The sequence below is a fragment of the Gopherus flavomarginatus genome, chromosome 25, assembly GCF_025201925.1.
Source record: "Gopherus flavomarginatus isolate rGopFla2 chromosome 25, rGopFla2.mat.asm, whole genome shotgun sequence".
Classification (NCBI taxonomy): domain Eukaryota; kingdom Metazoa; phylum Chordata; order Testudines; family Testudinidae; genus Gopherus; species Gopherus flavomarginatus.
The window spans coordinates 12,704,612-12,731,419 of NC_066641.1; the positions used below are offsets into that span (position 1 = coordinate 12,704,612).

Consider the following 26,808-nt stretch of genomic DNA (forward strand, 5'->3'; position numbering starts at 1 on the left):
TGTGCTTTGAGGGGCACAGGAACCTGAGGAGATACTACATCTCAGGAGCAGGGAGGGGAAAGCTGTCACCAGACCAAGGAGCACTTGAAGGAGATAAGAATCTTTCTCACATCCTCTGCAGTATCCCAAATCCTTCTCCCCTCTCCTGAACACCCCTACTCTTGGGGCATCTGCTCAGAGAAGGGCTCCCTGGATCTGGAGCAGGTGCTCCCGTGGCTCCATGACAGGGCGAGAAAGGCAGAGCTCTGGGCCGAGGAGCCGGGGGGAAGCGTGGCTCTCTCATGTCCACCAGGGCAGAGAGGGTGCTGGTCCCACTCCCACCTCCTGTACGTGGTGCAGTGCTCAGCTACCCGGACTCAGGACAATGGGCTCCGCTAGGTTGGCTGAGATTGATGGGTTCAAACCTGATGCTCCAGGCATTCAGCCCCCACTCTTCCCCGTTGCCAGGCCTGGGGTCTGAACCCGCCAGGTGTCAGGGCCCTCAATTCCCATCACGGTCAGGGAGGGTAGAAGGAGGCGGCGCTTCCCAGGAGCCCTCTGGGCTGAATGGCACCACAAGCCTAGGGCCCCCCGGCTGCCGCAAGCCCATCTCCACCTGTGAAATATTCGCCTCGAGTCCAACAGGCTTCAGCTCAGGCCTTCGGGCTCAGCGCTCCCTCCACTCCATAGGGGCTGACCCTCAGCTCACCATTACATCACCACAGCGCCCAGGAGCGCCAGTCCTAGACCAGGACCCCCTCAGGCCAGGTGCTGTCCAGACACCGAACAAAACCATTCCGGCCCTAAAGAGCTGACGAGCTAAGTACAAGACAAGAGATGAAGACAGCCAGGGGAGTGCAAAAAACCAGGGAGACTGTACTGATCAGCGTGGCAGGTAGGGAGCTTAGCCCCAGCAGCCTCGCCCAGTTTCTGCAGACCTCCTGGAGGCCTCGGAGAGTTCTGCAGGGGGATTTGAAGGTGGGTATCGATCGGGAGCCCTGTCCAAACGCCGGGGGCAACAGGGAAGAAAGCATATGGGTGCTAGTTTGAAAAGATAACAAGTGGGTGACTGATCAGAGGGGCAGTCGACAGCTGGATGGTGAACGAAAAGAGGGGAGGGGGGAAGCTGTGAAGGGCATTGACAGTGAAGACGAGCAGCGATGGCTGGTGCAACAGAGAACGGGAAGCCTGGGTAGGATGCAAAGAGAGGGGAGATACGGGCAAAGCAACGGGCAAGGAGAACGATCGGACTGGATACGGGCGGGGCCAGACCTAGTGTGCCTAGGGCAGCCCGCACTGGAAATGCCACGGTCAGGGCAGGCTGCAAATAGGAGAGCAGATCCTCCCAAGACTGGTGGGTAACGCTGAAGTTAAACTCCCCAACCAGCCACACACTGTGCTCCTGATCCCCCACACTGGTTATCAAGAAGCAAAAAAGAAATCTCACAGTCCCCTTATCGCATTCCAGTTCTCTGGCTCCCAACCAGCACCTACGGCCAGCACAGACAGAAGTGATTTAAAAACTCTGCTCACATGTACAAAGTGTTCTACTGATCCCAAAGGGTCAGCCCCATTACCAGGGCAGTCTAGGTTTGGCTCTTACCCAAAATACCAGGCTGCCAGCCAATCCTTTAGGGTCTAGAAGTAAAGATTTATTATAAAGAAAAAAGAAGAGGAGAGATGTTAAATGGTAAAACAGTCACATACACACAAAGACTTCAAAGTCCATAGATCAGGTTCCTAGCAGTACTGGTGAGTTTGCTGACTTGAAATTCCCTCTGGAACCCACCCACAGCTTGGATGGGTCATTCAGTCCTTTGTTCAGAGCTCCAGTTTGTAAGAAGGTTACTCCAGAGTGAAGAAGCAGGACTGAACTGAAGACAAGAAGAAGAACAGAAGACAAAATGGAGAAGATGCAGCTGCCTTTTATAGTCTTTTGCCATGCAGTTTGATTTCCTTTGTTCCAAATACAAGCTGCCCCGCACATGGCTTGGAAGCCTTGAAGTTCTGTCCATTGGCATGCCCCCCCGCCCCCAACGGGTCAGCTGTGTAGCTGATGGTCCTTAATGGGTCATCAAGCAGGCTAGAAAGTGCTGATGCCAAACTGTCTGGGGGGTCATCCAGAAGCATAACACAAGTTTTGAAATACAGGTATAATCCACAGTACAAAGGTGATACAAACACAAATGAGATCGTCATATCTGGCAGATAACATTTCTGCAGATATCTTACATGGCATATCTCACTGCAATTTCACAATATTGGTATTCATAATATCCTAAAGTGTCCCTCAGATTCCATACAGTGTCACATAAGGCGTGCCCCAAATCTCTACTCAGTGCAATCAGAGCCAGCCAATCCAGCGACTCGAGAGCTGAATCAGAAGCCATCAAAACATAACAGGACAAGCTGGTCTGTGCCCCCTAAGGGGTCTGCTTCCCAAACCAGTCCCAGAGGCACCTTCATTGAGTGCAGGTATGGCAAGTGACCTGGCCTCTGCCCCCCACCCCACCTCCTGACAGCAGAATGACTGCACCTAAAAAAATCACCCGCTAAGGACAAAAAGCCGTCCCCTGCAACATGCTTAATGGCTGGATCAAACTGTCGGGGGTTGAAAACAGCCTTCAGGGGACTGGCAGGCTGATCTGGAACGATGTCCTATTCTGCTGCTTGGCTCAAACCCTAAATAATCAATCAACATCACCAACCACAGTCTGCAAAAGGACTTGGGCCCAGACATGAAGAACCTGTGAGCATCTGGACTTTTGACTTTTTTTTTTTTTTTTTTTTTTTTTATGAAAGGTGAGGCTCTCCCATGGTCTCTCATTTTCAAGGACCGAGCCCTTTACATGAAACACCAAATGTTGGGTGGGTGGGCACCACAGCAGTTTAATCACAATGCCTAGCTCCTGGGCTGCCCCCCACCATCCCAAAGCACATCACAAAAGCAGAGTCAGGATCATTAGCCCTATTTTTATAGATGGGGAAACTGAGGCACAAAGGGGCGGGGAACACAGGTTAGGAGACTTTCAGATGATTAACTACTCAAAGCAAGGACTATCCTTACCTTTCACTACATCTCATCCCCCAACCCACTGCTGGAACCCACTGCTGCAAAGGCTTGACACGTTATCTACAGCCCCACCAAGCAGAGGGGCTTTGGACTCTCTGGGCACTGCACAGTTAGGCTGGGCAGCAAACAGGCCTCCCCAGCGATTTCTGCTCCCCCTTGGACACCGGCGTGAGTAGGCTCCTCAGCAGCAGCTCGGCCTCGGCCGCTTCAGGCCTCAGCGCAGCGATAAACCAATGGGGCTGCGGCTGCAGGCAATTAAACTATTGCAGGCCAAAAAAGTCAGCAGGGTGGGACGACCCAGAGCAAGAACCAGGGGATGATCAAGAGGGAGATAATATCAGGGCCAGGCTGCTGCCCAGGCATGTAGATCCCAGTCCCCTCGGGAAGGCCGCTGTGATGTACATCTAGCGGAGGCGGGAGGGTTTTTCCCCTGGGAAGCGGAGAGTTTTCCACTATTGCTACACTCCTGCCTGACCATTGGCTCAAGATAAAGGCAAGAGGGGGACTCCCCTGCCATTATTCACCAACTCCCAGCTGTTCGGAGAGCTCAGAGAGAGCCCAGGGCTGATTTCTAATGGCCCAGTGTAAAGATAGCCCCTCCTGTACGGTCTGGACCACCTCCCCTCCCCCAGGGCCAGCCGGAGGGGATGCAGATAAGGGGATTGCTCCTCTGCCTAAACCTGAGATCCCATTTGCATTTGAATCTGAAGCAGACCTCCTAGGATAAGTACCCCCAGGCCTAATGCTAATAGAGGTTAAGGCCAGGAGGAGCCAGTAGGTCTCCCTCAGTAGGACCCACTTCTAACATAGGCACCCTGCCCTGAGCCCAATCCCGTGTGTTTGGTTAAAGTATCTCTTCCAGAAAGGCAGCCAGGGCTGGAGCCGCAGTAGCACTGCGTCCCGCTGAACAGAGCCGTCCGCCATGGGAATCGGGACAAGCGATGCAGGAAGTGTGGCTACGCCAACAAGATGCTACCCCACGTCCTGGGTAGCTGCAAGCCCCATGCGAGAGCTTGGCAGCTGCGAAACGCCACCATCCAAGACCGCCTGGCCAGAGCTGTCCTGCCACCCGGGGGGGCCCGTGAACTCCTCCATCCCCAGAACCGACAGCTAGGGGCGGCTCTAGGTACTTTGCAACCCCAAGCACAGCAGGCAGGCTGCCTTCGGAGGCTTGCCTGCAGGAGGTTCCCCATCCTGCGGATTCGGGGGCACGCCTGCGGGAGGTCCGTCGAAGTCACGGGACCAGCGGATCCTCCCCAGGCGTGCCACCGAAAACAACCTGCCTGCTGCCCTCCTGGCGACCAGCAGAGCACCCCCCCGGGGCTTGCTGCCCCAGGCACGCACTTGGCGTGCTGATGCCTGGAGCCGCCCCTGCCGACAGCCAACTGCGACCAGACATCACCACCACCACTGCCGAGGAGTGGAAGATCGTCATGGTGGAAGTCACAGTGCTTTCCACGATGCCCAGTTTCGAAAGGTAGAGAAATACGCCCTTCTGGCCAACACCTTGAGAGCTAAGGGTTCCAGGTCCAGACACACGCACTGATCGTCGGAGCCTTAGGCACATGGGACCCCAGTAACAAGCTAGTATTCAGTGAACGCAGAAGGGGTCAGCGCTACACTCGGCTGATGCGGCAATTCATGGTGTCGGACACCATCAGGTGGTCAAGGGACATCTACATAGAACACTTCACCAGACATCGGCAATACCAGGAAGGACGAGCTGGAGGCCAATGAAAAGCGCAGTCAGGAAAGTAACAAATACTTTCCTCATGGATTGTATTTTCTAAGTGGAAAAGCAACCTAATTCTCAGTTACTGAGGGACAATCTCCACTCACTGATATATTTTACTTCCCACAAGAAAATCTCTGTACAACTTTTCATGAGGGATGTACGAGAGTATTTGGATTCTAAACTGTATTGTTAAATCTCTTCACACAAATTTGGGTTTTTGCTGATTACGTACTCTACGTATCAAGTGACTTTGTATTTGTGGATAATCTAAGCACCATACCTAGATGTACAGACACTCTTTCCCCAACCTCTGTATTTTATAATTTTTAACATTAGCCTTAATAACATTTTGAAATCTAAACCCAGAATCAAGCTCCTCCAGGATTCACATGACCCTGAAGGTGCCTACAATGGCTGAGCACCTACGTTGTGGCGGTGAAAGTTCCCATCTACCTTTCTGCCTCTGACCACGAGCGCTCCAGCTCCAGCCCCAACCCCAGCCCCACCCCACCGCAGGCTGCTGGATAAGCCCCAGAGTGACACTCGAACCGGGGTGGATGGGCTTTCACCTACTTCCCTCCGGGCCAGACCCAGTGAGCATGCACCAAGCTCACAGAGCGGATGAGACCCCTGGGGCGAGCCTGCACACACAAGGGAGCAGTGGCAGCAGGAGCAGCTGCCACCCGGTGGTTAGGTTCTCAGCTGGGACGTGGGAGACCCCTGGTTCATGTCCCCCCTCCTCCAGAGGGGAGAAGCAATTTGAACTGGGCTCTGTCACCTCTCAGGTGAATGCCCCAACAATGGGGTGAGGGGATCGTCCAATGCAGGGCTCCTTCGTGGACTCCTGTTGGAGCTGTTCCACCTTGGATAATAAATCATGAAAAGCCATTGGAGCAGAGGGATTGAATGCTGGGTCCCCCCCACCCCATTTCCCAGGGGAGCGCTCCAAGCACCAGACTCATGTTTGCACCTGCTCTCCCTGGGCCAATGATTCTGTCACCAGTTATCCAAAGTGGAATAGCTTCCCCAGGACAGATGGTTGGACCTGGACATCGGCTCAGCTGGGCCCTGACCTTGCAAGCTGGTGCTTTTCCAGGTAATCCTAGTGGAGCCGCTCACTCATTTCTCAGCTGTCCAACACCAAGGGAACGCTGACTCTCTTCTCAAGAGAGCGAGACCAACTACAAAGTGGGGAATAACTGGCTGGGCCGTCGTCCTGCTGAAAAGGATCTAGGGCTTACAGAGAAGTGCAAACTGAACATGAGTCAGCAATGTGATGCAGCTGTGAAAAAGGTTAGTATCAGTCTGAGCTGCAGCAACACATGTGTCAGATGTAAGACACGGAAAGTGATTGTCCGGCTCTACTCGGCTCTGGTGAGGCCTCAGCTGGAGTCCTGGGTCCAGTTCTGAGCACCCTGTTTTTAAGAAAATTAGGGAGAGTCCAGAGGAGAGCTATGAAAATGATGAAAGGTTTAGAAAACCTGACCTATGAGGAAAGGTTAAAAAACTGGGCACCTTTAGTCTTGAGGAAAGACGACTGAGGGCGACCTGATCACAGTCTGCAGGTATGTTCATGGCTGATAGAAAGAGAATGGTAGTAATCAATTATTCTCCATGTCCACTGAAGGTAGGACAAGTAATGGGCTTAATCTGCAGCAAGGGAGATTTAGGTGAGATATTAGGAAAAACCTTTCTAACTCTCAGGGTAGCTAAGCTCTGGAACAGGCTTCCTGGGGGGCTGTGGAATCCCCCTCACTGGAGGTTTTTAAGAACAGATTGAACAAACATCTGCCAAGGATGGTCTGGGCTCACTTGGTCCTGCCTCTTGAGGTCCCTTCCAGCCCGTTTCGATGACATTAGGGAACTACTGAGGAATACTGATGCGAACAGGAAACATTTCTGCAGAAGGAATTCAGCCCCCAGCCCTGTCAGGTTCCTGTGCTACAACAGCTTTTCCATCGATTGCAACATCTCTCTCGGAAGCCTCTCACAAGGCCCTTTAGCACCAGTCAGCACACAATGGGCACAAGTTGCTGGGTCAGCACCATGGCACACACCTCTACTGCCTGGACTAAAGGAGTAACTCCATCAGCAGCCAGCAGTGGTAGACTGGTGTCCTCAGAGAACAAAGTCATGTGGGGAGGGACATAACATACAGTTACCTTACAACTACTCACAGCTCTACCACATGGCTCCTTAAAACTGCTGGGGGAAGGGCTTGGCCTGGTTTCAAATAATGAAATTTACAAAGTAACCCACCAGTATGTCATGCCCCTGCCTTCTCTTCTGCTGTCACTTTCAATTTTGGTCACATCACGGGTTGGCATGACGTGTGGGGGACTCCAGCCCAACAAATTCCTCTTTCACTACTGCTGTGAGAGGGATTTATTTCAGGAGTGGGCCGGACTAGTATGATGGTCACAGACCCTTGCTCTTCATCAGCGGATATTCAAGCACTTCAACAAAGGCAGTCAGGATCGTTATCCCGATTTTACAGATGGGGAAACTTAGGCAGGGGATGTCTGGGTTGTCAGGTACATTATTGACTCTCTGCATAGCTTGCGCTGTCACTTCAGCTCTCTAGGCCTTGCTTTCTCGTGTTAACACACACACATAAGCTTCATCACTCTCAACAACCAGCAGCTGTCCTGTGAGAGCTCAGGAGTCAGTCCCAAGGTAACATGACATGTTACCCCTCACCTCACCAGACGATCTGCTGCCTTGCAACAGCTCGCACCAATAGTGATGTCTGGTCCCCAGGTCCACATGATATAGTTTCCCTAATCTCAGGTAATGGGAATCCCAATGCCACACGGTGATTTTGCTCCAGAGGGAGATCCTGCCCTAGCGGACTGTGGTTTTCACCATAGAAAATCTTTCCAGTCCACCAAGGATGATCGGGCTGGCCTGAAATAAGTCCACTCCCCCACCTAGCAAAAAGCTGGTCACTCTGACTGGGGTTAACACTACCATAGGCTCTCCAGAAGAGACATGGACAGTCTTCTTGCGTCACTTTATGACGGCATGGACTGAGCTGACATCTCTTCCTCATTCCTGCTCCTGGGGTATTTTGTAGTTACGATTCTCTCCCCCAATTCCCTGTATTACAACAGCAGCTACTTTCCCAACCACCAGAAACGCTTCCCCTCATCCTATGATCCTGCCACAGCCTCCCCCAGACTCCCCTGCTGTAGGTGTTAGGTGGGGAGCATGACACAGGGAAAGTGATGCAAGAGTCTCTATCATTCACTGTCCCATGAGCAAAGGGTTTCCCTTTTTTAAACGCCCCCCCACCACGCCCTCGTCATTTTCCAAATCCAGTCAACCCTAGTGGAAATCGGCTCTGAGAACTGGAACACCCCTATGGGGCCCTTTAAACCACCCCTTGCTGCTGTGGCACGATGGATTCCTGAAGTGAGTGTGTTCCACTACTTTGAACAAAGTCATTTTTAAACGTCCCAAGCGCTGGGGTTCCCGTCCCCTTGCTGGGGGAGACGATCCCAGCTCACTGCCTGGACAATATCGCTGATGGCCACTGCTTTTTTGGGGCTCATCCCATCCACAAGCTTTAGGACACATACAGAGATAATGAGCTCATTCGTTCAGCCCCCACCCTCCCCACTTATCAGCATTTACAGGAAACCTGTTCTCCAAACCCTGCTCCCTTCCTGTCAGGCAAAGCCGGCTGCTTGGCACTGAGCTGCTGGGATTGCCCCACTTTGGGCTGTGGCTGCAGCGGCTCTGGAGGCCCTTCCAAGGTAGGGCAAATATTTGCAAAACTGGCAATGGTGGGTTGGCGGCAGGATGGGTGTGTGCCGGGGCGGTCAGAACAGTTTGCTTTGCTGCAACGATAACGGGTCATAAAAGGGGATGCCAGGCAGGATGCCTTAGAAAGCTGTCACCCTAGAAGGGGGAGTGGCCTCTGCCAATAGCCCAGGGCAAATACTTTAGAGGAAGCCATAAAAACCCCCAAGGGACCTGCCTATGCAACTCTGAGCCATCCACGGGAACTGTTTGCTCCCACCAAGTTCTATAACAGGAGCGACGGGTCTCGTTCCTCTCCTGCCTCTCAGGATGCTACGCTGAGCCACTCCTGTCTCATTTAAAAGGTGCTGAAGATAAACCTCCTGCAGCAGGGAGTTGCACACATTCCTCAAGACCAGCGCCCGTTACTTTTGTATCACGGGAAGAAGAGTAGCCGGGGGAGGGTTCGTTCCCAGCCCACCCCTCAGGCTCCAGGAATGATTATGTCATCATTACAGCCACATGCCAATGAGCCCTATCAACCATTTCGCAGCCCTCTCCTCCCTTCGCTACGTCAGCTGGCAGGAGTCTTGCTCAACCGCCCCGAGTGCCCCAACCACTTGAAAGCCACCGCAGGTGATTTAGGAGCCCCCTTTATGGCTGCCCCGCCCCCCCGAAAAAATGAGGGTGGGGTGAGTCGCTCCACGTTACATAACGAGGTTACATCAGCCCCGGGCTGGATGGCACTGCTCTCTGAATCCACTTGGCAAAGCCAGCGGACAACAGCCCAGCCTGGTTGCTACGCACAGCGGAGCTGGCTCGGCTGGGAAGCCTGCGTCCCAACTCTCCCTTTATCATTCCTTGTCAGCCACGGGTTCTTCCACCCGGACACAGCGTCTTTTCCCCGACATCACACAATGACTATGGGCTGGCGGGTGGGGCCATGTGACAGCCAAACAGGAAGGAAATGCTCATCAGGCTTCTAGGACATGGTGCTCCCTTACCCAATCCCACAGGAGCCGAGAGTCTCTCAAGGAAGCTCTTGAGCTGACTCTGCAGCCAGCCATGCTAAGGCCAATGCAGAATCCCAGGCGATGGCAAGATGCCCACTGGTTTCAAAGGCAGCCGTTCTGCAAGAGCAGTTGCACTGTCTCCCTAAGCACAAACGGCCACCACCGGTTAGAGGTGGCAAACCTCCTGTGGATTGGTGAATTCTCGGGGCACGCTGCCTGCTTGCTGCTCGGGGTGGCAGGCGTAGAGCAGAGCAGGGACTGAGGCAAAAGCAAACTGCTGGTGAGAAGGCCCTTGATCCCCACTCCCCGCAATCTCTGCTTGGCGAGGCCGATTCCGAGATAGGAGTTGAATTTCCCATGCAGGGCTGCGTCAGGGGTATGTTCTGTTCCAGGCTGTGCTGTCTCAGCAATGGCTCACTGCCTGAATCAGACCGTGCGTGAGTCACATGGGGTGTTCAGCAAGGAATCCCAATGGATGTTTCCCGGCAGAAATTTCCGTACATTCTTTTAAATGGAATTGCTTAGCGGTGAATCTGCTTTCCAGGCATGTTGCATGGACATTGCTTTGCATGGAAAGGTCCCTACAGCAGGTTCCAGAACAGGGGTCCATCTTCTCAACTATGGTACAACCCCATAGCTGCTGAGGACAAACTAGAACGACAGACCCAGGCAAATGGACGAATTTGGAGACTCTACTCGTGGCACTGATGTCTTTGGCCTGGTTTGCGCCAGCTGTGAGCGGGAGTGGAGATCATTAGGAAGGTAGCTTACAAGAGTCAGGTCATGCCCTGAGCTAGCCCTTAGCTACTCCTCCCAAAGATGACAATGCTGGTGAGTGCCAGAACTGCCACCTGTATAGGGAGAGTCTCTCGCTGTAAATCTGCCACCCGCCTGACCAGCAAATGGCTGCAGAGAACAAGGAGGAGTCTGTCAACCTTCCTCCCCTTGGGTAACACTGCCCAGCCAGCCAGGTGCTAACTTTTCACCTCCCCACTCAACAGGCAGTGGCTAGCCAGTTTCAGAGCCAGGATCTGCGGCCTGACACAATAAGACAGGATTTCTAGGTTAAGGGCCAGTAAACACAGCAGAGATTTGTAGAAATTGGCCAGAGGGGAATCTAACAGACCCTCCTAAAGCCAGCAGCATTTGCACTGGGGCAGCCCCTAGGCGTAGAGAAGGATTGGCACAATCGGCACAGCTGCTCACTCCAGCTTCAAGCAGGTGTCAATGGTGCCTATCTGTACTAGGGGTCTGCACCAGATCAGCTGCACCACTGGCTGGAATCGGGCTGAGAGCCCGGCGTCGGAATAGCCACATGGCAAGCTCCACCTTGCACTTCAACCTAGGGCACACAGGAGAAGGGCAGCTGGGATGGATCAGAGCCTGGGGACACAGAGAACTTAAAGGGAAGGGCCCAGTTACAGAAATGCTAACAGGGAGAGCCAAGTGTTACACTAAAGGAGCCCCTCAACGACCCTTCCTTTTCACTTTTCTGTCTCGAGCAAAAACACATGAGCAAAGAAAAGACAAACCGGCAAAAACTCAGCAAAGCCAACCGCTCCCACTCAGCCTGTCAGTGATGAGATAATACGCCAGGCAACCCAGCAACATCACAGTCCGACCCAGCCCAGGGCTGGGTGATCAAAAGGAGCAGGCGCTATTTACTCCAGGCAAACGACTTGCACAGAATCAGAGCTCTGTTCTCACGGCAGCACTGCCGCGCAAGCGTTGTAACAAAAGGAACTTACAATCATGGTCGCACTCACTCATTCACAGGGGTTTCCTAGGATAGCTGAGTCCAGCATCCCTGACTGCTACGGAGAGTCAGCTGGACCCTGACCCTGCGGTGCTTATCATAAGCGCTCTCCCCAGGCAGGCTCACATTACCTTTCAGAGAGTGCGCTGGCTTCCAAGCACTAGTCAGAGCTATGGGGAAGTCTGTTTGCATCCCTAGGAGAGGTAGGCAGTTTTGGGGACTCTACTTCACTCTATGCACAGATCTTGTTCTCTCCTTTGATTTTAAAAATAAAAAGACCTCTCTATCTTATATGGAAGAGTCATGAACCGCAGATCTGAAAGCAACAGGAATGGATAAAATATACAAAACAGAGTCCAAAGGGAATTACAGATGATACAGATTGAGATAATGCTGCTGCCTCTGGGGTAGAACGCAGGGCAAGACTTCAGCACGGGTAAGAATCCTCCTTTCTTCTTGCAAGCAATGTTAGTTTGCTCTAGTTGGGGAAGGCAAGCTCCGGACTCCCTTACATTAAGATTGAATTAAATCATTCTACCCTGCTTTCCCGTCGCGATGCATTCCACCGGGAGAGGGGAAAGGGCAGGTTTCAGGCTGGCTTCATGAACAGCTGGAAAAAGCAGGCAAGCCCCACAGCACAATAAGGCTGAGTTATAGGAAGGGGGAGAAAAGCCCCAGGCCGAACAGAGGAAGAAGGAGCATTTGAAAGTTGTAAGGTGTGCTTGCGCTTCAGTTTACTGTATTTCAGAACTGCTAGTTCCTTGGCGACGGGAGAGAAATGCCACAGAAAGCGATCTGCCCTTGGGGGTTTATCGTAGGTTTATTTAAGCCCATGGTACAAGTCAGTCATAGCACATGACAGGCGTCTTACAGGGTGTCAGAAATACACCGGCCGGCAGAAGGGGTACAAGCGTTTCAACCTATGAAGGCACGAGGGCAAATTCCGTGCTGAAATCCTGCTTCTGGCATCACATGGGATGAATCAGCAGTGCCCACGGACTTGAACTCAGCTTGTGCCACGTGGCAGAAGTGAGTTTGGTTCATCTCTGCCCAGGCTCAGCGAGGGCATGTACTGCAGAGCCGCAGGGATATCTGGATTGAAAGGCAGCACCTGGGCGGCATCGGCAGAGCGGCGTGGGGAAAGCGGGCCCATCAGCTAGCTGGCTCCAAGACACAGTACTATTTGCTGTCTTCCACAAGCGCTAACTGGCGCCTCCTCCCCCTGTGACAGAGATGCCATATCTGTTCTAGCTGCTTATCTTAGCAAAGCTTAGGAGACAGGGTAAATCTAGCAAAGAGCCCTGGTTCAGAGCTGTATTCCCACAGGAACCCGTGCACTCTCTGCCGACATGGGGTGGGCGACGTTACGGGATGGAGCTAATCAGAACAGGAGGGAAGTATGAATTGTCTGCTGCAATGTTTTGCCTGCAGAGCCAGGGTGGCTGCAAAGTTGGACTTTGAAGTCTCCCAAACTAGCAGAGGATCGCGCCAGAGAAGATTACAGAAGAAATCACCACAACATCCCCCTTTTTTATCTAGCAATACCAGTTATGCATCCCCTATAGATTTAAAAATACCACTTCGGAAACCCCTGGGATCTGTAAGTCGCAGCAGGTAGCACCTTTGCTACAGACAAGATGTCGTCTGGCTGCTTTTCAGTTGGGTGTTTGGAGATGAAGGCCCCTGATACATTTGTTTCAGAGTCACCGGTCCATGGGTGAAGCGGACAAAGCTGCACGCGCTGGAGGCAGGAAGGCACTGAGCAGTTATAGGGTCCCCGTAGCCATTCATCAGCTCCAGGTCCCATGTGCAGGATGTTTTGCTCATCAGGAGTCCAGGACTCAGTCACAACTCCACAGACCCAACAGCAAGTGGAGAAATATACCAGCTACCGAGCCCCAGGGAAATCATCAGTCTCTCGAGACACCAAGCCTTGGCACAAAGGCTATTCGGAAAGAACCAGGCATCTGGGCTTTATGAGAATAAAAAACTAGATCTTAAAACATTAGGAAAAAAGATCCGATCAACAGCCAAACAGCATTCGGCATCAGACGACGATAGGGAACCACAATCCCATCTAGGTCGGAGAGAATGGTACCTCTAACATGCCTAGTGCTGGGGAAAGCTGCTTCTCTGGGAATGAGGCACTGCTCGACTCAGGGTCCACTGCAATGGTGCCCCCCTGGCACGGAGAACAGGCAGGATCCATGCAGCCAGAGACGATCCATTGTCCGCTTTTCCTAGCTCCCCCGGCTTCTGTCCAGCCTTCCCCTCACGCAGCATCGCGGAAGGGGGAGCCGTATTCACAAAGCAGCAATGGCCTTGGCAGCCACCCGGCGACCCAGGGGCAAGCTGAGATCCGTGATGGCCAGGACAATTTTGGGACTGGACATGGTGGACACTTTCACCAGCTCTGACACCTGCCCAGAGAGAGAGGGGAGGAGAAAAACGGATGCCTCGAGTCAGCGTTGGAGGCGCCACTGGTCTGGAGAGAGGGCTCAGAATAGCACATGTGCAAAAGCTACCAGCATGCAGGTCACCTGAGCCAGATGGTGGGACATGAGCCAGACTAGAAAAGGGAAGTGACCCCGCTGCCAGCGGGTTAAGATACAGGAATCTGAGCCCCAAGACAACCTCCTGCAGCTGGAGGCAACTTACGGGGCTGCTCTTCGGTGCTAGCAAATCAGGTTCTCATAACAGCAGCAACGTCTTGCCCATCAAAGGATGTCAAAGCACTTTGTGCCTCACAACCCCCTGCAAGGTGGGAATTAACCCCATTGTTCAGAAGGGGAAACTGAGGCATGTGAGCGGGCATGCTAGGTGCCCAAGGTCACACAACGAATCACTGGTAAAGCTGAGAACAGAACCCAGATCTCTTGAGTCCTAGTGCCAGGCTTCAAACCACAAGACCAACTTTGCCCCAAGCGACGGGACTTAGCTGCTATAACAGTTTAGCCTTCGCCGTTAGGCCGAGGCCCAGAATATTGGCAGGAGACACTGCTCCGTATAACGGGCTTCCCCGAGTCAGTTAAATGCTAGCAATCACCCAAGTCACCCACAGTGCCGTTACTGACTCTCCACCTCCCCGAACAGCCCCTCCCCTCTGTCGCGGTGAGGCGTGATAGGTCTGACTAGGCCTCTCGCTGTGCCATGCTGCTCCAGAGGCAAGCGGCCTGCCCCCAATTGCACGCCACAGCAGCCCCGGGCCCAGGCCCTGCAGAGTGAAGCGCGTGGGTCTGCCACGTGGGGGGCTGGGTCACAGATCTCAGCAGGGACTGCGGACCAGGAGCAGGACCAGAACTCACCATCGTGAAGGGCATGAACTGTAGGATGCTCCCACGGCTGCCCTGCTCCAAGCAGTCCACGCACTCCTCCATGAACCACTGGACGAACTGGGTGTGCGTGCCGGCTGTCTTGGCTCCCAGGATAGAGGAGATCAGCAGGAAGAGGTTCGCTGGGGAGGAAGGGAAACGAACGGGTATTTGTAGCCTCAGGACTGGCAAAGGGCCGGGTGGTGCCTCCAACCCCTGGGGACTGGGATCTCCTTCCAAAGGGCTGGGGTGCACCAGGCTCACCCACTCATGGGCACAAGCTGTATCAGGGCACCTGACTCTGTCAGGCTGCTCAAGAAGAGTCAGGCAGCAAAAGCAACACTGGCTCACTCAGCACCAGAACGGTTTTATAGCAGGAAACGTACCAAACCCCTGCGTTAGGGAGACCAGCCAGTGCTCTGCTGCCGCCAGTGGGATGGGATCCATGCTGCGAGCCTGCCATGCAGGGACGCAAGCCAGGTCCACGCCGAGGGGAATCAACAGGAGCAGTGACTACAAAAGCGTCCAGTTCAGAAAGGCATCTCCCCGGGGAGCCCATACACTGCAACTGACCAGGTGCGTCACAGCATGGTAGGGGGTGTTCCACCTTCCTCTGATGCACAGGGAACTGCGGGCTGGACACTCGACCTGACAGGCCATTGCCTGATCCGATCCAGGCCTACGCTCCTGTACAGCCCATGCAAGCCTCCTTATCAAGCCTGGGGAACAGCTCCCGCTTGGTTGGGACTCACCGAGGACTCTGTTGAGAGGGTCCCTCATGCTGACGGTGTGAAGCTGGGAGGCAGACAGTGAACTGCTCATCGAACGATCTGCTGCGGAGGAGAACACACCCCGGTCAGGAGGGCAGCTGCAATAACCCCACCGTGCACTGCGCTCAACCACAGCTGTCGACGTTCCACCCCAGGCAAGATCAGGGACTGCTGCCCCTTCCTAATCTTAACCACACAGGACCATGGAGAAAACCAAGCCAAATGCGGCTCCATTCCTGCAGAGAGGGACAGCAGAAAACTCCTGCTGTACCGAGCCCACCTGCAGGTGTGCTTTGCTCTGCCACTTGAGGGGTCTCCCTCCACCCTCAATGGGGGGGCACATGCCTTCCCCAAACCCTCAATTTTGTCTTTAATATAGTGATACTCAGACCTCAGTGGTTCAGGAGCCAAATTAGTGATCAACATTACGCAGAAGTGCCACAGTCATGTGAATGATTGTATCATTTACTACAATCCTATGTATTCATATTTAAACAGTATGACAGGAGAAATATTTAGTTTTCTATATGCAGTGCGTATATATATATAAATTCTTACAGGAAATAAGTTAATAGCGTAGTGCAAGTTGATGACTTAATTGGTTAACATAGTAAAAGCACCCTGACTGTGTGATGTAATTATTAATCAATCAAAGTTATTTACCCGTGCTGCAAAGAGACACAATAAAGAGCCATTTGCGGCTCTCCAGACTCAGTTGGAGAATCACTGCTCTGATACAATCAAAGCTTTCCCAGCCTTTGGGGGTGTTTGGATCCAGGGCTTTGCTCCGGCCCATCAGGCAGAAAGGTGAGCTAAGAGGTTTGGAGCAAGATCCAAAGCTGGTTCCAAATGTGAGGTGTTAAGATGATCTCTGAAGGCAACACACATGTGGATGTGAGTTGCCATGTTAGTCCATTGCAACACTGGGGTAGGAGAAAACTTGTTTCTGCTACCACGCTCGAAATGCAGATCCACAGACACACTGTTTGCACTCATCACCTGGATTTCTATGTTGATCACCACACGGAGGATTCATTATGCCTATTGACTCCTATCGTTATTACTACTGTAGGTCAATTGGATGTATCACAGGGTTTTTGGTATTCTGGGATTGGACTAAAAATGCCATGACTAATTTTTGGATACATCACTGTGCTTCACTGTTGTACAAGCCCAGATGTTTATGGTGCTTTCTGAAAGCCAGCGAGGCCGGCAAAGCTTAACAGTGGTTATTATAAAGATGTATCCGTCTTCATTTCCCCAGCAATCCACGTCTGATTTGGTTTGAATAATGGCTCTGAACCGACACTCAGTAAAATCATGATTAACGTAAAGCAGTAAAACATTTATATAGTGCCTTTTGTGCAAAGTACTTGACAAAATTAAACTGATGCACATCTTGTCCTTACGGTTCACATCACCAGCACTGAAATCAGCCAGCTCTGGGGTGGAATATGGTAGCTGTTTAACAGCCTCATAACAATGCTGTATGACAGGGCAGGGTGCTACTGACCACTCACTTAAATGTCATAAATTGAGGACAAGGGGGTTCATAGACACGTTGGGCTGAAAGGGACCCTGAGAGGTCATCAAGTCCAGCGGCTCTGCTGAGGCAGGACCAACTGAATCCAGACCATCCCAGACAGGCATTTGTCTAAACTGTTCTTAAAAATCTTAGTGAGGGAGAGTCCACTGCCTCCTTTGCAAGCCTGTTCCAGAGCCTAACTGCCCTGTTCTTTAGAAGGCAGAATTCTATCATCGGCGTTGAAGTGTGACCAAGACACCAGAGTTTAACACTGCAACTCTCGGGAAAAGGACCAATGGGATCTACACTAGCCAAGGCAGCCTGACCCTCGGGTTTACATCTCACGCAGGACCGGACAGGTAGCAAAGGATGCCAATGCAAAGCATATTCCCCTGCAAGCTGCTCGAGAACTACGGGTAAACTCAGGAAGCAGGATTTCCAAATCACTGCTCCGTCATAGCAAATTTTCAAAAATCCAACATGTCATGGAAAAGGGGAGAAAAAGGTACATTGAAAAGAAGAACAGGACAGACGGTGAAATAAGGGGAAAACCACACAGATGGTCGTGCATGTTTAAACAGCAACAAAACCATCAGAAACCCCCGGTTTAAAGGACACGTGCTGAAAGGAAACTACTCAGATTGATGGGCTGGAGAATTGCAAGGGCATTGCTGATTCACTGCAGACGAATCTGAGCGAGCATATTTCTGACCTGTAACATCCTGCTATATATAAGCCAAGACCCCAGAATGCGTTTCCTGTTGGATCTGTCGCAACGATTATTCATCCATACACCAGTAACAATCAAATGTTACATTACATGGAATTCTTAAAATTAGCTTCATTTTGCTTCTTTAATGAAGGCCACGGCCAAGTGAAATTCCACACACGTCCATTTTTACCTGAGTGGTACCAGTAATGTCAGCTCCTGCCGGCACTAGTTCGGCTGGAGCACATGGTGGGGGTCTCTGATGCTGACAGAGAGCTCTCCTGCCCCTTACGCAAAGGGCAGAAGTGATGAAGATTATCAAAAAACGCCCTTGTCTCCAAGGGCATGTGAGACATTGGAGTTAACAAGCAAGGCGGCCTTCCTAACCCTCATCGCCACTCAGGTCCTTCATGCATCATAAGGAAGCAAACTTAGGCATAAGCCCAGCCTTCGCTCCTGCTTCCCACCTTTATGGCTTCAAGTCACAAAAGCCTCTTCAGTGAAGTCTCTAAACCTTCCTCAACTCCTCCTCCATCTAATCCACGAACTGGGGTCACGGCGCATCCCAGCCGTTGCTTACGGCTTTCTGCAATTCACCTCTAAAGATATTGTGCAGTACCTGCTGATCACTGTTAAATAACAGCTGTGTTCCAAACAAGAGGTGGCTGCACTGCACCGCTGGGCACAGAGAATGCTGTAAACCCACTGGTCAGTCACGCTACATAGAAAGCCTGAATCCATGAAGTGCTGAGCACCCTCCACTCTCAGCCACGTCAGCTGCACAGATCATGAATAAAACGAACGCTTTGCATTGATAAAGCAATTGACACGTTCAAGCATTAAGCGATTAACCCGTGAGGCAGGCGGGTCAGTATTAATAGCCCCAGACCAACCAGAGGCAATGAAGTGATTGGCCGAGGCCAGGTATCATTGGTGTCGGAAAGGCAGGAATAGAAGCTGGGTCTCCTGATGCCCAGATCCCCACCCCAATTCCAGCCCCCAAGCCACACTGCCTCTGGGAAGCTGGTGCCACAATTTCACTTACTAGGGCTGGACAGAACATTGGGATCCTCCTCGTTGGAGCTCAGCAAGCGCATTAGCTTGGACGGTTGGGTGTCGTCCAGCGGGAACAGGCTAATGTAATCCTGGGGAGGGGGAAAACAGAAGATTCAGGCCTGGCTGAGCTGGCGCTCACTGCGCACCCACAGCACCTCACAGCCGCATCCTTCCCTGGGGGCAGGGGGCAGCATGACGGGATGAAATCAAGGGATAGGCGTGTGGCCAGGTGGGGGATTTTAACCTGCAGCTCGCACAGCAGCAATCGGAGGTGCGGTCCAGCTCTGTGTGGAGGAATCACCGCACACACGTGCGTGCGAAAACGGTCAAGCGAACAAACTTCACCAGCCAACCCCAAAGTATCCCCGAGGTGGCAGCCTTCCCTTTATGAGAAAACCAGCTCTCTCGAAAACAACTCGACTTCTGGCCCATCCTGAGTGGCTGCTTAAGATAGGTTTGCCCAGATGTGCACTGTCCACAGGATGTAGATCCATGCACCGCACTTACACACACGTACCTCTATGTCCTCTCGGTGTCTCTTCTTCTGCCTGGCTGATGCCTGGCCCTTGTTGTGGGAGGAGTAGGAGCTCAGGGCGCACCAGACAGAGAGCCTAGCATGAGAATCACGGGAAAGGAAAGCAGCGTGAACTGCACGGGGCGGTTTCCCTGGATTCAGTATCACCTCAGCAGCACGGCAGACGATGCTCAAGAGGATGTGGGTTCCTGCCTCCATGGCTGGTTCATTGTTTGGGGGTAGCATCATCGTCAGCATGAGCCTCCCAACGTGACACGGCAGCATGAGCCTCCCAACATGACACGGCAGCTTATCGCTCCCCTCTAGCCCCCACAGCTCTACCCACTGAGCCCCCCCCACACAATCCAGGAGACTTCCTGCCTCCTGCTAGCCTGGCCAGATTTGCTTAGTCACTGCTTTGAGGGAGGGAGATGGTGTCGAGAGCAGGGGGACGGGCAGCAGGATGCCTGGGTTCTATAGCCAGGTATGCCACTGACTTGCCAGGAGAGCATGGGTCACCTCCAGCAGGGCTCCTCAGTTCCCCCAACCCCCAGCTCTAAAAGCAGGACTCCTAACACTGGCGGTACATGTCTGTCGAAGGGCCCCGGGCTGAGGCAGGCCGGGAGGTTCCCTTACTTGGCAAGGGCCTTGCCAGGCGGGTCCATCAGGGTGTGCCACTTGGAGGAATCGGTGAGCAGGCTGGGCAGGATGTGGCCGAGCAGGGATAATGTCAGCTGCTGCATGTCCAAGCAGAAGATGGCGTAGAGGAGCTCCACGGCCCGCAGCGTGTGCTCCTTGCGGGTTTCCTTCAGCAGCTCCTAGGAGGAGATGGTGGGGGACAAATCAAGGAGTGGACTGGCAGCCCTGCCCCTATTGCCATGGATACGGGGATCTCCTGCAAGCAACACGCACTACCTGTGCACAGCAAAAGGGAGGCAGCGTAATGCAATGGTTAGAGCAGAGGTCTGGGAATCAGAACTCCTGGGCTCTATTCCCAACTCAGACATCAACTTGCCACTTCCTCCAAACCCTGCCCTCATCTGTGTCTCAATTTCTCCACCTGCAAACCTAGCACCATTCTACGTACAGCCTCCTTCTGCCCATCCCCCAGCACGTACCTTGACCAGGTTGTTGCAGAACCAGTACACGCCCCCCATGTGCAGCAGCGTGTCGAAGATGTGAATGGAGCGACTATCGACCCAGCCCTTCTCCAGCACCTTGGTGAACATGCCCATCAGGACCTCCTTGATGGGCTTCTTAGGGGGCAGCAGGTTCCAGTAAGGGATGGGGTCCGTCCCCGTGGAGGGGAACCGGATCTGCGTCGCCGTCTGCTGCAGGACGTCGGCACACATGCGCTCCAGGATGGAGCTCATTATCACCACGCTGGGAAGCGAAGAGACACCCGGAGGGGGCTGAATGAGAGGGCACCCCGCACCCACACCCTGCTCTCTGCAGACACCTGCTTCCTGCAACATCCAGTTTGAGATTTAAAGCTACAAGAGGCAGGAAATCGAGCCAGGGTGGGAAACTTCCATAGCCTGGCTCCCCTTCTAACGGAGGGACTGGCTCCAGGACAGCTCAGCTCCTCCCCTGAAACATCCCTGGGGCAGGTAACATTTGGAAAACACTGATGCTTCTTTGCCTGCAGCAGCTGGAGAGGAGGAGGAGCAGCAGCCGCCAGCTCCACGCGCCCAGCCAGGGCGTTGTCATTCCCTACAGTCTATTTGTCAGAGTTCTACCGAAGCTAGTATTAGATGCCTCTCTAGTAACAGAGCCCCCTCCTCTCCGGAGACAAGGCATGTGACCGCCCCGCTCACCGCTCGTTGTAGAACTGCAGCGTGTTCTCGCTTTGCAGGGACGTGGCCAGCTGCCGGATCATCTGCAGCGACTTGTCTCGCTCGTCCAAGCCCAGCATGCGGACGTGGGCCACCAGCCAGGCCATGGTGCACACGGCCATGCTGCACACCTTCCCTTTGATGTTATCCGTGATTTTCTGAGGGTGAGACACAGGCAGACAGCTGAAGTTCCGCGCGAGACACAAATGCAGCCCCGCCCCTGTTCCAAAGACACCGTCCGGTCTCATGTCGCTGGGGGGTCCTGAAGCGAAAGAGCCAAATCCACCCCAGGTGCAATTCCATCCGTTTCAGGGGAGTGGGTCTAGCCCCAGGCCCTTGCCCAATCCCTGAGGAAGTCAGGGGAAAGCTTCGACCAGTCCCTTGAAGGCAAGTGCTGAAAGCAAATGGTCATACGCAGTGTTTCTACAATGATCTTTCTCCCCAGACCGCAGAGCACTTGACAGAGGGGGGTGGGGTCAGCGTCGAGATCCCCCAATACAGATGGAGAAACTGAGGCACAGAGAGGCACGGCACCTTGCCCCAGGCCACAGGACAGGATTTTGTACATGTCTCCTCCTACCAAAGGGCTGGATGTTTGTTAGTTTCGACCTCTGGAGGTGTAAATGCCTGGTGGGGAGAGCTCCCAGAAACGAGCAGAATCTGGACCCTGCAATGCAGAACAAGGGAGATTTGGACTCGGTCGTAACCGAGAGTTTACACCTCCATCAAACTTCGCTGGCATTAGACACTTGCATTGTGAAGGCTAGTACCACTGAGCATGTGACACACGGATCACACACACATGGTGAGCAGTGAAATTCCAAACATGGTTTCTTTGTGTTAGCTGGAGGCTGGTGAAAGATGCTAGATTGGCCATTCTAGAGACCGACATCCCTGTTTAACAAACCCTTCTGGAAACAACCAGCCCAGGGAGGTTTGTGCCTCAGCTCTACCCCAGCGGGGAGGGCTCGCCTAAGGTGCCTGGGGACAAGCCAGCGCAGCAGCTACCTGAATCGACTCGAAGGTGAGCACTCCGTTCTCCCAGGCGTTGAGGATCTCCAGGATAGCCGCCGAGATGCTCAGACATGCCTCGTGCCACTTCATTTGCCTGCCGGGGGGGTGGGGGGAGAGAAACAGAGGGAAAACTGGTCAGGGGCACAGGATACCTTTAAACACTCACACACTGTGACCACACCAGCCCAAAGAGGCAGGTCAAATACTGGTGGCAGCATGGGTCCCACGGGCAAGCCAAGCTGCTGGCCCTCAGCCCAGGCTGGGTTCTGGTAACTGTTTGAGAGGGGAATGGGCTCAAGCAAACTGCTCAGCTGGGAATCTACCTCAGCCCAGGCTGGAGTATGGGTGGGAGTCATGTGTCCCCCGCCCCCCAAACACACCCACCCGCACACACACACTACGTACACCAGCTTCATTTCTGAGGAGCTGTTCAGCAGAGCGACCAGCGATTCCACCTTGGTCGAGTCGGGCCGGAAGCAGGGATGATCTGGGTTGAGGATTTTCCCCTCCTCCGGCATGCAGGTCTGCATCCAGGTCTCGAAGAACGGCACCTCGCCAGTGGGGCTGGACTCTGAGAGGATCACCTGGAAAGAGGCCCCAAGCAAAGGCATCCTAAGAAAACACGGAGCAGCCCAGCCAACACACAGCTTACAGCTGAAGCAACAGCAACACATAGTGGCCAATGTGGCTAATGTCAGGGGACTGTTCCTGATGGAAAGGCAAATCCCTGTGGTTCTGAGGTGAGTTACTCTCTGCCCTCGAAGCGTCACTCTCCCACGGGATTCTCCTTCCCTTCCTGCTGTGCTGTGCACAGACTGCAGATTCCACCCCAGAGGTGGCTGCATTTCAGTGACAGAATGGAAGCAGACCCTGCATCAGCCTCTAAAAGTGCTCTTTGGAAGGCGGACAAGACTGCCACCGGGACCTGGCGTATCTGTCCCGAGCAGGGGTTTCCTGTCTGGCCAACTCCTCAGGTGCAGAATGCCCCCAAACCCTCCTAGGGTGCGTCCCTTGCTTCCCTACAAACCAATCACTCCAGGTCCCTGGTAGTGTTTTGGGCCAAGGACTTCCCCACCACACCTGTGCACAGGAAATCCCAGGAGCGAGGAAGCCAAGGATTGCAGGAGCTGGGAGGTTTGCATCAGGCTGACCTCCTCATTTCTGGTTTGCTGGTGTGTGGAGCCTCCCTTAGGGCCCCCAGTTCAGTGAGCTGGGGCAGCACCCTGCAGGCTCTCACAACCCACGTGTGGAAGCAGGGTTGGGGGAGGAGCAGAGCAGGAGCAGGCTCTGCTGCACTGCAGGTCAAGTAAAGCATGGAAATACCAGAATGCAAATGCAGCTGAGTGCCGGGGACTCCAGCTGAACCAACCCACAGCACAAGGTTAAACCAAAAAACCTGTCTAGGGAAGAGTCACGCTCCCCAAAAGAGCTGTTTCACTAGCCACCCAATTCCCCTGCCCAGCTATCTGCCCCCTTTAACATTCCCTGGAAGCAGATCTAGGCGTGTGCGACATGCCAAAGGACTGAACTGCTAGGCTGCAGGCACGGGAAAAGCAGCCCAACAGGCACCAGCGTCTGCACTGCCTTCCTTGCCACTGCCGCTTCATTAGCTGTATGGTACTATCACGGGGGGCCTGTAGTCCAACCCCGCACACGGCAGTTTGGCTTTTCGAATCTCCAAGGGGGAGACACGGCTGTGAATTTTCCTGTTCAGAATACAGGAGGCTGCTGCCTGGGCTACTGGCTGGATTGTGCACTGACACAACGGAGGGGGGTTGGATTGTGGAGTGTGGCTGGCTCCCGAGCCGCGGAGATTCAAGAATACCTGTATATTTCCCTACCGAGTATACAGGAATATTCCTGGGCACTTCCCTAGCCCTCTACGACATCACAAACAGTAAGCAAGGCCCACAAGCCCCCAGAGAGAGACATTTTAGGATTACTTTAAGCAGCACCAAAATGCAGCCGCCTCTGGGGTGACACATCAGTGCTGTTCAGCAGAACCCAGCCAAGCTGCACAAGAGTTTAGGATGGAAAATAATGAACAAAGCCAGCTGAAGTCACAGAGTGTGTTTACTAACAATCCTTCGTTCCTTTCTATCCCTTCCCCCAAGGGATCCACCAGGACCTTCCAAACATACTGAGTTAATTCTCACCGCACTCCTGAGAGGTAGGCATTAAAGACTGGGAAACAAAGGCAGAGAACAGGGAAGTGGCTTATTCAAGGCCACAGAGCGAGTCCATAGCACAACCAGAAACAGAACCCAGGAGTCCAGACTCCCCTGTCCTAAGCTTTATCTGCCGTAAATTAGAAAAACGAAGGTAGAATGAGAACGTGCCCAGGATAGGGTGGTTAATTCCCCAAATACAAACGTGTTTAATAGCAGCGAGAGAGTTCCCCGTAACCACCCCTGGAGCTGCTCATTGCTAGAGCTGTCTGTGTGGTATTCATACAGGCTAGGACAACGCTGCATCCTTACCCAACTGAGGCCCTGGGGGCAAATGGGTGAGAAACAGACCCCCACCAGAATCCAACAGGGACATGGACATGGACAAGTGACAGAGCTTGACCCAGAGTTAGCACCTTCTTTCATGAGTGTCAACAATGTTAATTGTGGTTGCACAGCGCCCCTAGGTGGGCATCTTTATATATTAACCTCTGCCTGAATATCAAAACTAAGCAGGAGGACACAGGATCAGAGATGGGAAGAGACATGGTCGATCCCTGAGCCTGTCTCGCCAGAAGTTAATCCGGACACAGCTCCAGGGAACAAAGCAGGAGTGGGAGGGGATGGTTTTTTCTATCTCCGCCTCCTGTGATGTTACAAGGTTACACCAAACGCCCGCACTTTGTGGGTCTGACACAAGAGGCAGGGGGAGTAGGAACGTGAGAGCTGCAAAGGAACGGGCAGGTTAAACCAAAGATAGGAGCGGCCATTGATTTTCAGAGGTTCACAGGTTTCAAGGTGAAAAGGGCTGGCTGTGATCATCTGATTTGACCTTGCAGGACACAGCCCCAGAGCTCAGCCAGATATCCCTGCAGCAGATGAACCATTCTGTCATGCCCGATAATGGGGGTGGCCTCAGTTTGGGGGCGTCCAGCCCTTTGATCTGATTTTAACGGGTGCTGAGCACCCGCAGTTCACTTCAACTGGAGTCTTGGGTGCTCAATGCTTCTAGGGAGGGGAAAAAAAACAATCAGGCCCTTGGCTAGTAGCTAAAGTCAGCAGCCGCTGACAGACGTTTGGCTGGAAGTTAATTTCATGTATCCATTGACATGAGAGCAGAACAGGAGTCACCACAGCTACCAGGACTCATGCTCTTTCCAAACCCAGCCCTCTCTTTTCTAAGCTGAAAGGAAGCTGGTGAAATGAAATGACCAGATGATCTCTGCACAGATACCCCCGGGGTCACCGTCTGTGGCAATCAAACCCACCACCTTTGGATCCAAAGGCAGGAGCTTCTGCTGCCCAAATGAAAAGACCCAGCTCCGTTAGCCGCACCCTCTATGTGATCCAGCCACTAGAGGGGCACCAAGAGTCACCGTGCATTAGCCTGGGCTGTAGACGCGCTGCATGGTCTGAGCTCGTGTTTATTCATTCCGGATCTCCTAGCTAGATAGCACAAGCTCAGGCTTCTCGGAGACGCCAGCCCGCAGAGCCGCACGGACGGGGGGAGCCTACCTCAGAGCCGTAGGTCTGGGCGACGTGGCACAGCATGAGGAAGGAAATGTCGAACAGCAGGGCCCTGACGGAGGCGGCTTTGGCTGCAGAGGAGAAAGCAAGCTGTTACCGGAGGAGCTTTCCAACCCCAGCTCACCCAGCTCCTTCCCTCGAGGCCCCAGTGGGATGCTGTGGAGGGACCTCCCCCGACCCCACTGCACTGGCACATGCTGCCTCCCCGGGGCACCCGGCAGTCCTACTGGCAGGGAGAGCAGGGCAGTGCTCACACCGCCCAGATCTCCTCACCTGAGGGACCAACACGTCCACGGGCCTGGAACTGTAACTAATCCCCACCCCACACCCTAGGCCAAGAACCTGCTGCTCCGAGCCTGGAGCTAAGCCTTCCCGCCAGCCAACGGAAGGTCAGAGCATTTCACATGTTTAATCACATGCAAATATATTCAGAATCCTTATCTTGGGTCCTGTGCTCAGACATCACCCCTTCCAAAGAGGGAGAGGCTAAGGGGCACAGGCAGCAGGCCAATCCCCGCTCCCCGCTCAGGGGAAGGAAGAGGGGACTCATCTCTCCGCCAACCCCCCCCCCCCCCAGCACAGAGCCCCCTGACCTGCGAATGAGCGGGGGACGAACAGCGGGGGCTGCAGGGTAATGCACACGTGCTGCCGGAGAGGATAAAGAACCTCAGTGAGCCCTGCACCCTGCCAGAGCGAATCAATGCCCCCTTGTGCAGGCAGCTGGGACAGTGCTCGTTACCGCTACCCTACGGCGTTAACCCTTCCAGACCGGGGGTGCTTTCTGAACGGGCCTGGCACAGCTCCTCCACTCTCAGCAGTAAGGGGCTCTACCGTACAAGCTGCCATGTCACACTTACAGCCTTCTCCACTGATGTGCTTGGTAAATTCATTCAGCCTGAAGAGAGGTGAAGAAAGAAGCAATGAGGCACCATAGCTGTGGATTCGGTCGCTGTGGCTGGTGAAACTGAAATCGCTTTATCCCCAGAGCAGGGCAGGCTGCCCACGCACGCTGCTCCCTGCCAACCCTCCTCCACCCTCGCTTGCCACAGTAGCTCAAGCCCAGCTGGGACCCTATCCCC

At 53.5% G+C, this 26,808-nt stretch overlaps 1 protein-coding gene and 1 long non-coding RNA gene across 8 annotated transcripts in view; both read right to left on the bottom strand.

Annotated features, from left to right (window-relative positions):
- Positions 1–2,117: 2,117 nt before the first annotated feature.
- LOC127040536 (uncharacterized) lies at positions 2,118–6,462 on the bottom strand. The gene is made up of 2 exons (XR_007771455.1): positions 5,907–6,462; positions 2,118–4,775 (listed from the first exon to the last, which is right to left on the bottom strand). It is a non-coding gene; the product is annotated as an uncharacterized LOC127040536 (long non-coding RNA).
- A 5,634-nt stretch (positions 6,463–12,096) lies between these two features.
- MED24 (mediator complex subunit 24) overlaps positions 12,097–26,808 on the bottom strand; it is a 206,253-nt gene continuing 191,541 nt past the window's right edge. For 6 of the 7 annotated variants that reach the window (XM_050934758.1, XM_050934760.1, XM_050934755.1 and 3 more), the window contains 12 exons: positions 26,587–26,624; positions 25,718–25,800; positions 22,440–22,618; positions 22,029–22,128; positions 21,003–21,178; positions 20,304–20,568; positions 19,822–20,003; positions 19,189–19,282; positions 18,661–18,760; positions 15,364–15,444; positions 14,606–14,754; positions 12,097–13,720 (listed from right to left, as the gene is read on the bottom strand). In XM_050934758.1, the coding sequence (XP_050790715.1) occupies positions 13,604–13,720; positions 14,606–14,754; positions 15,364–15,444; positions 18,661–18,760; positions 19,189–19,282; positions 19,822–20,003; positions 20,304–20,568; positions 21,003–21,178; positions 22,029–22,128; positions 22,440–22,618; positions 25,718–25,800; positions 26,587–26,624 (1,564 nt within the window). In that variant the 3' untranslated portion in view covers positions 12,097–13,603. The remainder of the gene's footprint in view (positions 13,721–14,605; positions 14,755–15,363; positions 15,445–18,660; positions 18,761–19,188; positions 19,283–19,821; positions 20,004–20,303; positions 20,569–21,002; positions 21,179–22,028; positions 22,129–22,439; positions 22,619–25,717; positions 25,801–26,586; positions 26,625–26,808) is intronic. The other variant, XM_050934759.1, reaches the window with a different exon arrangement.